Below are 11,418 nucleotides of genomic sequence, written 5' to 3'. Positions count from 1 at the left end.
TGCTTTTTCACCTTTATTACAAAAACAATTATTTCTGCAATTGCATGACTCATATTTCAAACAGCTTTAAGCAAAAAAAAAAAAAAAAGTGATGCTGAGAAGAAATGTAACTGATGAAGAACCTCAAGTGTGAGAACCAAAAATATTCAGTAACGTTCTGAGACTCACGAGAGAAATACTGCTTCCACAAATAACCACAGTTATGAGCTAAGAGAAACCAGGAATGCATTTTTCACCCTTTACAGTTATAAGCTGAATGTCAAGAACAAATAAGCTTGAAGCAACAGTGCCTATCTGCTGTCTGCTCAGGAGGTATATAATTCATGTGCTTCATTTTTGCAGCAAACAATAAATCATACAGCGGATCAAAGGAAATTATACACAACCTCGAGGAAAATGTTAACAAGATGATGAGGTGCATGCAAGAATGAGGATCTCTTCTTTATCCACTTTGTCTCTCTCTCTCTTCCTCTCTCTCTCTCTTTTTATACTTCCTTCCCTCAGCACAGCCAGATGGCAAAGCTCCAGCTCTGCAGTCCTCTTCATACACTCATCATATTTGATGGGCATCCTGCTGCCGAGTCTCGAGGAGGCCATGTGTTTTACGAAATGACACTTGTGACAAAAGAAAACTTCTATTTAGCAAGCTGGATCTTGGATGGGGGGTAGGAGGAGGGCAGCAGCATGTGTCTGTGTGTGTGTGTGTGTGTGTGTGTGTGCGTGTGTGCGCGTGTGTGCCTGTGCGTGTGCGTGTGTGTGCGTGTGTGTGTGTGTTCATACCAATAACATCCATATTGTCTCATTGTTTTAGGTGTCCTTCAATCACATCCTTTCTTTATGTGAGTAATTTTTTAAACTATATCACATGAAAAATTTTACAATTTTCTACTCCAAAACAGAAATCTTCACTTTTACACACTGATAGCATAAATATCATACACCACTGGTCTCTTCTGCTGATGCATTCAAACATTTTACTCTTTAAAAGACAAAAAAAAAAAAAAGAAAATCTGTTTCACATTTGCATCTGGCACAATTTTTTTTTTTTTTTTAATGTTGGTTGTTTTATTTGTTCTCGATTTGCTATCATCTTATCCTAAAATTGTCTTTGTCTTCAATGGTGAGGAATTCCCATCAAAGTTTTCCCCTTCTCTTAATACTTTAGGGAATTTTCAAACGTCGGGATGTATGGCTGTAATGCCCCAAGATTTGTTCTCCCTGAAAGAAACGATAGAGTAAGAATATATTAACTACAGAGCAACCTGGCTTTACGCGGTCTGCATTTTACTCTCACTTCACTTTTTAGATTTACCAATATGTTATGCATAAATATAGACGACGTATGCATATCGATATAGAAATCAATATGTGCTTTGCAGCATTCCTTTTATTTAAAATTTAAAGCCATGTTCATGCATTAAAAAGCAATTTCAATGTTTCTGACTGCAGGGTTTAGATGCAAATCCATGGGGCATTACGTTAAAAAACCATAAACATCATAAATTAGGAAATAGAAATTAAAAATGGAAGCAAAAATGAAGACGTTTAGCTTGTATTTAATTACTGAATGCTCTCTCTCATGCTCCCTCTCTCCCTCTCTCTCTCTTGCATTTGCTGATGTGATAAACTTGCATTCAAGAAGGAACACAAAAACATGGCAAGTGTAAATGAAAAATAAAAAACCCGTTTAAAGCAAAGTATTTTTATTCACACAAATTTAATAAGATATATAACAACCGTTTGGTCCATAAATATTTAAGGGGAAATAGTTTCTATACACCATCTTTGTCAAGAAACAGGGAAACATGGACAATCTTGATAGAACACTTACTGTACTCAACTATTAACACGAAGATCAATATATAAGGTTCTTGGATTACCCAACTATATCTGAAAGAGTGCACAAATGCTTTCTATGACATCGCTGCCCCTCCCTCCTGCCCACTTTTTTTCTTGTTTTTTTTTTTTTACTTTTAAAACAGGATACACCATAAAAAGATCTTCGGAAATAAGATGCAAAACAGTACAAAACTAGTGAGGCGCCAAAAGGATGTGAGTCAGTTAACAAAGAACACATAGATCCTGAATTTCACAAACTCTCTCCCAAGTTATAGCATTAAGGCACATAGTAGAACTGAGTTAGGCGTCTACTTCATGAAGTAGATCAAGAGCGGCACTTTGTTCTGCAGGAGAACAAACTGTGACGCTCACAATGAAATCTGAAGGTTTTCTCGCTCCATCTATCAGCCAGAAGAAACAGGGGCGCGTTGTTGGTTTTGTTTTTTTTAAACTATTATTTTTTTGGTCTGTTCAGTGGCAAGTGTCAATAAAGAAAGTGTAACAAACAGGGAACACATGGACAATGATTTCCTACTGGCTTTTTCTCGCGACTCCACCCATCTGAGGTCAGATGTTTTGACTGGTTCTGTCAGCTCCTAAAGTCTAGTCCGCAGCGTCGCAACCGCCTAATTTCTCAGCCCCTGACTCTTTTTTTTTCTTTTTTTTTTGTTTGTTTTACATTTAAAATCACGTCATTACCCTGAGCAACATGATAAGGACAATAATGCACTTTTCTCTGGGCAGTATGTTGTCACTGTGCAACTGAGTTTAGCTGTGGGTGTGTGGATATGTTTACCAGGCTCTGTGAGAACCGCAAGTCCCCAAAAGCAGAAAGCGCTCTGTCATACACACGAGTGATCCCAACTGATCTGAATTTCTTCTGCTGCTTTTTATTTTCTTTTTCTTAAATCATCAGTTTCCACTAATGGATGCGCTGAACAGTTACCACTGCACAGAGTGTGGGATTTGCTTCTGGATTCATGAGAAAAACGGCCGTGTGTGGTTTCAGCTTCTGTCTGGCGGCCGTCTAGGTGCTTTACAATGTAAATTTAGATGCTTTTACATGTAGCTTCTGTCAGATTGCCGGCGTCTGATTCCATCAAAGTCAGCCTCTCAGACTGAAAACATTCGGTATTAATTAAAGCCTGTTTTCTGGAGTTACCCATATACAGAACATTCGACAGGTTTTCCAAATTATTCCAACGCAGAACCAAAGAAATTAAAAAAATCTTGATAGTGCGAACACAGTGCATACATATACATACTTCTGGCACTAATATTTTTTTTTATTTCACCAATTAACAATAAATTAGGGAGGGCGTGTTTCAAACATATTTTACTACAAATACACAAATTAAGTCAGATCAGACAGAGTCTAAATTTCCAGCCAAGTTTCAAGTTTTTTTCCCCCGAATAAAATCTGCAATCCAAGACAATTAATTTTTTTCAATCTCTTTAACCCCAAATAAGTCCAAGAATCCAAAAGTCAATCTTTGCAGCTTGAGATGCTACACATTAGAGAAATTTCCTAAGTGGTCGCTGCTGTTGTAGCCGTTGTTGTTTCTGTTTGTGTACACAGTACAGCACTGTCTCTTCCCAGGACTTGTCTCTGCTTCATTTTAAAGGTGTCATTTACAAAAATAAATGTAAGTTGAAGAAAAAAAAACTTAAAGAAAGTCCAAAAAAAAAAAAGAGCAAAAACAAAACTCAGTTGAAATAACAATCAGTCTGATAGAGATAGCTTGTTAGAAAAGGTTTGTCAAGGTAGTTTGCGAAGGGCTCCCCGAATCATGGCTGTCCAAACTAGAGGTGACGGAGGTCACTACAGTGATAGAGGGGTTTGTCAGGTCTGTTAGTGTGGCCGCGCTGGAGGGGGGGGTCAGGGCCCCACTGTCGGATGAGGGTGGAGGGAGTGAGGTGCCATCAGCCTTATCAACACCTCCATTCTCCTGTCGCAAAACGTTCCTTCTGAATTTGGCTCTTGCGTTTTGGAACCAAACCTGCAAACCAATCCCAGTGTGGCTTTTACTTTTTGTGTTTAAGTATAGTTGTTGTTTTTTATTATTATTTTAAAGAAAGCACCAAATCATTACATATCAAATTATGACAGGTTTTACTGCAGTTTCCCTTCTCTATAGATATATAAACCTTTATAATATGATCATTATTTTGAACTATTGTGTGATTTTGACAGTAAATCAAATCAAAATCCTGCACCTATTTTTTTTTAAATGCAAGAGCTGCAGCTATAAAGGAAATATGCACTCTCATTATGAGTAATATAACAGTGTTTAGCTTTCGGTTGCATTCTTTATTACTACTTTTCAATTTTCTAGAAAAAATAGCATTTAACAGTTAGGAAATTTAATGTAAAGGCCCCTGGATGTACATCTAACGACTACATGGAACAACAAAACAAAGCAAAACTAAAAGAGATGAAATTGATGGCGTGAAACAAGGGGAGGTGGAGGGGGAGAGGGATGCAAACATTCAGTGTGAGGGATGAAAACATCAGTAAAGAGGAATGGCTGCTTGCTTACCTGCAGAACTCTCTTAGTGAGGCCTGTTTTCTGAGCCAGCTGCTTTAAGTCCTTGGCATCCGGGTTGTGGTTGATGGCAAAGTAGGATTTCATTGTCCGGAGCTGATGGTGCTTAAAGGAGGTCCGCATGCGCTTGGTCTTCTGCGTCGGAGCGTAGGCCTGCTGGTCTCGGTCCAAGTGGTCGGTGTCGTTCTCGTTGCAGCCTGCACAAAGGCCAGGGAGCAGAGCACAGTCAGAACAATGAAGCGCGGATTCAGAAACACTCATTTGGAGACTAGAATTTCAAAAAATATTCTCAATCCTGCCAAAAATGTAAGTTATTTGAGTGAATAAATATCTGCATTTCACTGTTTGCAAAAACTATTCTGATGCATTGGATTAATCTAAAGTTTGCACATCTGGTTTTAATTGGAAGATGATAAAAAAAAAAATGTGAATAATTTCTTCCTTACAAATAAAACAACCCTAAAATTGATTTAAGTTGCTCCAAATAACTTAATTTGCCTCCAGATGATGTAATGCACTCGGAGACTGATAAGAAAAAATACAATTTACATCAAAATATGGCTAAAATCAAGGGTTTATTAGTGAATAAACATATTATTTTAGTCAGAATTGTTTTCTCAGCAAAAATGAATCACATGCTGTCCGATTTGAAAAGTTTGTTTACACATTTGTTGTTTGCTACGAGTCGAGAGCATGATGATTAACATATGTATTAACCAATACAGACGCAACATACAACTGGAATCTACTGTCGTTCCATCTCAAATATATAAGTTTTAAAACCAACCAAAATAGAGCCAACAGTTTGATGAATTATTACAGTAACACTGGAACCAGGCTAAATGCTCTCTGCTTGTGTTTGCAGGGACTAATAGGCCTAATGGGCCTCATTTGTCAGCAGCTTTGAAAGTAAAGCACCTGAAATGGATTCACTAAACGGTATGCATGCTTGGCTAAACGCTCCACAGATGCTCCAGCATTTATCAGCGTGACAGAAAGAATCGCACTATTTCCGAAAGTTGGTAAATTGTTGCAGAAACTTTTTGGCCTGGCAAACAGATCATTTCCTTCTTTTAAAGTATAGAAATTTGGTTTGCTAAGGTTGGACTTTTATCATTTTCGCTGCAAATGAGTGAAAATCTAATGTTCAAACAAGAACATTGCATTGATTTTTTTTTGTGTGGAGTTGTGTTTTTATTTGAGGATAGTAAGATAATGTGTATATAGTTTATTACCTAGAGAGCAAAAACACTAGCAGCTTAATTATAGGAGAGATAGATTTTATATAATGTTATAAAACATGTGCTTAAAATCTGCTCTTTCATGTAGGACAAAAATAAGATGCATAAAAATTTCTTTCTTTATTATTACTATTTTAAAGCATCATGAATGCATCCATCTGTCTGCTTTCTGTGCTCCAGTCCTCACTGGACGGTGTTTCTCTCAGCATCACCCACTAGGGGTCTCCATATGCATAGGAGAGCAACGCGTTCACCGAGCGGTGGGGAATACACACCTTTCCCCTGGTGGAAACATGCACGGATGTTCCTACTGAAGCACAAACAAAACCTCAAACGAAACCTCTTCCAATTTGTCAGGAATGTGAGTCTCTGGGTTTGACACGTTGGTGTATTAACATGAACAGTGTGAGACAGTAATGGGACATGTACACTGAGTCTGTTCAAAATGGCAAAGTCAAAAGAGGAAAGGAGGAGGGGATAATACTCCTGCTGATGGAGCTGAGAAGCTTTATGTTTTATAGTTTTTACATTTATTAGACCCAAAATAAAGAATACAACTGATATAAATTTGTTTGTATAAATAAAGTTACAGAGCGGCAAAAAAAAGCCTAAACTTGATTTTATATGTTTATATTGTTGCATATATAAAATACACAATTTCAATCTATTATATTCTACAAATAAATTAATAAATTAAATAATCCCATGGGACCTTTGCTGTGTCTGTGCTGCCTAATAATGACGTAATGTCGACTAAATTTATCGGAGGGATTTATTATTGTCTGTAAGTGGCTTTTTACCGCTTTGAATTATTCAGTTTAACTTTTTACCTGCTGTGACTCAGTTTCACTTTAATTTTGTGGAGTATTAGACTAACACATTTTTAAAATTATTATTAAAATAATCTATCTATCTATCTATCTATCTATCTATCTATCTATCTATCTATCTATCTATCTATCTATCTATCTATCTATCTATCTATCTATCTATCTATCTATCTATCTATCTATCTATATTATTCTATTAAAGAGTCCCATATGAGACATTCCCATTGGGACTTTTACTGCGTCTGGAGCTTAATGAATTAATACGGACATCATTTAGCTGTGAGATTTACAATTGCCTGTCAGTGTTTTTTTTGTTTTGTTTTGTTTTGTTTTCCTGTTGTGACGGCATTGTGGAGCGTAAACAAATCGCAAAAGCTATCCTGCTTCCTATAAAAGCAACAGTGGGAACTTTAAGATTTGCATAATCCTTCGCAGTTGTGTTTGGGGAAAATAAAGCTCTTTTTTTCTTTCTTTATTTTTCCTTTCTGTCGAGCGCAGCTCGGACTGTACAGTGCCCTGTGCCTGTCCCTGCTGCAGGCCCCTGTGCGCGGAGCTGCTCTGTCCCTGAGAACCGCACTGACCGCGGCGCAGGAGGCCAGGGATTCCAACGTCACCTTCAATTAACAAGGAACAATTAACGCGCAGATTACCCCTATTCCTCCCCCTGTTCCATTCAGCGGGGGAGCAGGGGAAACTGGGCGCACAATGACAAACTTTCTCAACCGCACACTAATTCGCGGAAAGCGACAACAAAATGGGGACGCAGCGGGGAAGGTTGGGGGGTCGGGGTCGTAACATTCAGGCGACTGAAAAGAAAGATTTCAGATGAAAAGTGGCGATTTAACGCAAGTTTACGCAGCGAGGATCCAGTTTAGTAGCTTGGAAGAACAAACTAGTAAAACATATATTTTTTCCCTCAAAGCAATCCTCCTCCTACCCCCTAATACTGTAAAGTCATCAAGATATAAATTCAATATAATTATAGAAGTTGACGAGGAGGTTGACGCAGAGGTCAAATTTCGATTATGGGCTACTTTGTGTAACCTCGGAAACGGTGAGACGCCTCAACTGAAAGCTGAGGCTCAACTAGCCTCAAATAATGTTTAATGTTTTGTTTTTATTATTTTATTTTTTTAAAGGCCTAAATGAGACGTGTATTTATCTTAAAATCTGTAGAACGCGGGTTTTTAGAGCGCAGTGCGAGGAAATTTATCAGATTGGGAGACAAAGGATTTTATGCGTAACGGGAGCAATATTTATGTTCTTAAAATCAAAAAGAAAAATTGTAAAAATCTATATATATTAATAACAATGATCCGATATTTATTTATTTATTTATTTATTTATTTATTTATTTATTCTGATTTTGATTCTGAGTGAAAACGAGCTGAAAAGACGGAATCAGAAGGAGCGTCCCCAAAGAGAAGCAGTTTTCCACATCAAGAAACTTGCTTGACAAATTTCAGTAAAAGCTTTCAAAGTCAACCTTCCATCGGCTCATGGGAGCTTTTAGGATGTAGGCCACCGCAGCAATTAATATTCTGCAAAAATTATGCGAGGGGGGTGATTCGTCTAACTTTGCTCTGCTGCTGCTGGACCGGTCCAATTTTTAAGGTCAAATAGTTAATTTACATCCGGGTTAGAAAATAAAAATAATAAAAATAAAAATAAAAGCCCATGCAAGTGAACGTGTGAGGCCCCACCCCCTGGACCACTCACCTGTGTTGTAGCTGGGTATGTCTATCCCCATGGCCGGGCTCTTCCTCTTGCGCGGCCTCCCTTTCTGCGCCGTCCCCGTGCCGTTGAAGTAGGGCAGCGCGAGGCCGCCGCCTTTGGCCGCCAGCTCGGCGAAGTTGAGCTGCGGATGGTAGTCCGGGCCCTGCACCAGCGTCTCGAAGTGGAGCCTGCAGTACACCAGGCTGTCCTTCATGCCGAAGTGGTCGCCCGTGGTCAGGGTTTTGTTGCACGTGGTGCACGTGAAGCAGCTCAGGTGGTACACGGAGTCGCGCGCTCGCATCACCATCTCCGAGGCGGATATCCCGAGGTGGCAGCGCGCGCACCTCTGCACGGAGAACCTTCTGGAACAGACGCATCGTCAAAAAAAAAAAAACCCGCATACATAAAATAATCTCCAATTTGACTGAATGCTAACTTGAAGCTGGCTAACGTGGGGGGTTACAGTGTCCAGGTGAGGTGAAACGTGTGTGTGTGACTCAGTAATAATGTATGCACGTATAGGCCCGCACTTTGATGTCGCTAATAGCCACATCTGGCCTGAAACTGAGTGTGTGCGTGTGTGTTTAAACCGTTTCTCCCTTAAATGTAGAAAAACTCAACCTTAACCTCAGTCATTGCTCCATACAACATAATCAATTAGCGTCATATTTGTTAATAAAACAAAATAGAAGTAAGCAAAAAAATGCTTCTGATTTTACAGTTGTATTTTGTATTAATGATGGCATTCCAGGTAGCACGCATGCCCGCTTTATTTCAATGTGAGAATGTGGGGAAAGCTCAACAGTGCCCAGGAAAAAAAGCCACAAATGGGTTACTTTAAAACTAAACGATGGCTTATAAAGCTCAAAACGAGTAAAAGGCGCAAGGAAAAAGAGACGGTGACTCATGCATTCATGTCCATGTGGTTAGCATTATAGTCACAGCATTCCTGCCTGAGCCAGTGCCGAATACACTTGAATTTTAGTATCAAAACTTGTTTCCAGGATCACCATTATGATGTTAGTGTGCAAGAATGAGGCCTAAAGCAGGTTCTTGAATCAAGGTTTATATTGACATGGCTACACTAAAGAGCTGAGCATTTAAAACCAGAGCGCGCCGATGTTTATCCAAGGTCTTCTTACCTGTAGTAATCCTCCTTGCAATAAATACTCCCATCCTTGGCAAAGCACGTCAGCTCCGATTCCAGCGCCAGCTTACATTCACAGCATTTGAGGCACCGCAGATGCCACTGTTTGTCCACGGCCAGGAGGTAGTATCTGTCCGAGATCTTCCCACCGCAGCCGGCGCACAGGGCAGGCTTCTCCGGGCTCATGGAGGTCATGGTCTGGGGAACAGAACAAGGTGTGAAAGGGGGAAGATTACGAAACCAATTCGTTCATTTATATAAAATTGGTTATATAGGCTATATATATATATATATATATATATATATATATATATATATATATATATATATATATATATATATATATATATATATATATATATATATATATATATTTTTTTTTTTTTTTTTTTTTTTAAATAAACATTTTATTGTTACATCTCGAACCAGATGAGGTTAAATACGAAACAGCAGAAAAATTAAGTACGGAGTTAAATATTTGTAGTTTTTTTGTTTTTCCTTGGGTAGCTGTTTTATTTAATCTGTTTAGTACAAAACATCTACACTTTTTGTTTAATGTAAATCTAATAATAATAATAATAATAATAAATATAAAAATAACTACAAGGTGTCAAATTGTCAAATTATTTAGATATGCTTCAAATATATTGCTTTTGGTCTCTTTTAAGTTTTTTGGTTGTTTTTTTTAGAAGAACAGTATTTAATATTTCAATAAGAATAATTATTTTATTTTTCATAATACATTATTCAGTTGTATTTCAAATTAGAAAAATTCAAGCACATTATTAAGTTGAAAATAAGTGCCAATAAAGATGTTAATGCAGCTCAGGTCTGCTTACCTTAGAAACAATACAGTATCACGTCACTTGACATGATCGAGTATTAAAAAATGAATTTTGGTCTGAATTTCAGCTCCATCTCCGCGGTTCTTACCGACTCCCTGCCGTTGAGCTGCATGCCCTTCGCCAGGCGCGACTCCGTCTTCGTCCTTCTCTCCATCTCCTCCATGATCCCTTGGATGTGATCCCCGGAGATCCCGTGGAAAAGCATGGCTCCCGGTCCTGGACACAACGTGCAACTGCTCGCCTCTGTTTTGCAGCTCACAACTTCCATATACCGTGCCTCTGCGCTGCGCCCCGTTTTCCTTTCTTTCTCTCTTTTTTTGTTTTTCTCAGCGCATCCGACTGGGCTCTACACAAAACACAAAACAGGAGAAAAAAAAAAACAAACCAAACCCTGGTGATTTAGACCACCTCCTCGGCTGAAAGCAGAAAAAAACTACAGCATGGGTGGGACAGGAGGAGAGGCGCTGAATTCCTGCTTCCCGTGAATGTCTCTCATCCAGTAAAAGAAGAAGAAAAAAAAGTATATAGTCCAAATGATGCGACAAAACGATGTAGAAGCTGTGGTGGAGAGGGACCAGGGGAGTAGGAGGGGGCTACAGTGTGAGCAGTTGCCAAAAAATAATGTCACAAAGTTTTGGGTTTCTTCTTTTTGTGCTGCAGGAGGAAGGGAGGGGGTTCCTCGGTGCTTGGAGGTCAGGTTGGGACTGCCTGGATTTGAGAACCGTGTTGTATTTGTGAAGAGAGCAGAGCAGAGCCGGCCCAGTCTGAATAATTTGGTAGGAGGAGTCCTCTCTCTCTCTCTCTCTCTCTCTCTCTCTCTCTCTCTCTCTCTCTCTCTCTCGCTCTCTCAGTTTCACCTCTGATTTTCTATTCACCAACAAAGAGCTGTCACTATTTCATCAAAAAGCATCACTTTATCCTCACGTTTTCATTGCCTTTATCGGGCTTTAAAAAAACATCTACCTGAAATAGACCAAAATATTATATTATATTATATTATATTATATTATATTATATTATATTATATTATGCATATTTTATAAATTGTATGTAACTGATATACTTAAATATGCATCCAAAGATTAGTAAATATAAAGATTTTGTTTGTAAATACATATAAAAGAAATAGAAGAAAAACTACATTTCCCACTGTGTTGCGTTTACGGACAGTTTTATTCTGAAACCACGCTGCTATTTGGCTCAAGTCGTGTGTTTTTATGCCCTGAAATAACGCAATAAATCTTCCTGCTGTAC

At 38.6% G+C, this 11,418-nt stretch overlaps 1 protein-coding gene across 1 annotated transcript; it reads right to left on the bottom strand.

Annotated features, from left to right (window-relative positions):
• lhx9 (LIM homeobox 9) lies at positions 1-11,062 on the bottom strand. The gene is made up of 5 exons (XM_014999590.2): positions 10,253-11,062; positions 9,315-9,517; positions 8,176-8,534; positions 4,380-4,582; positions 1-3,839 (listed from the first exon to the last, which is right to left on the bottom strand). Exons 1-5 carry the CDS (start codon positions 10,430-10,432, stop codon positions 3,585-3,587), a joined length of 1,200 nt encoding a protein of 399 aa, XP_014855076.1. The 5' UTR covers positions 10,433-11,062; the 3' UTR covers positions 1-3,584.
• Between the last annotated feature and the right edge of the window lie 356 nt (positions 11,063-11,418).

Source organism: Poecilia mexicana, unplaced genomic scaffold, assembly GCF_051168715.1.
Source record: "Poecilia mexicana isolate PSO_F unplaced genomic scaffold, ASM5116871v1 scaffold_4, whole genome shotgun sequence".
Classification (NCBI taxonomy): Eukaryota; Metazoa; Chordata; class Actinopteri; order Cyprinodontiformes; family Poeciliidae; genus Poecilia; species Poecilia mexicana.
Note: the sequence above shows the minus strand (reverse complement) of the source record. Positions and strands in the feature narration are given on the sequence as shown.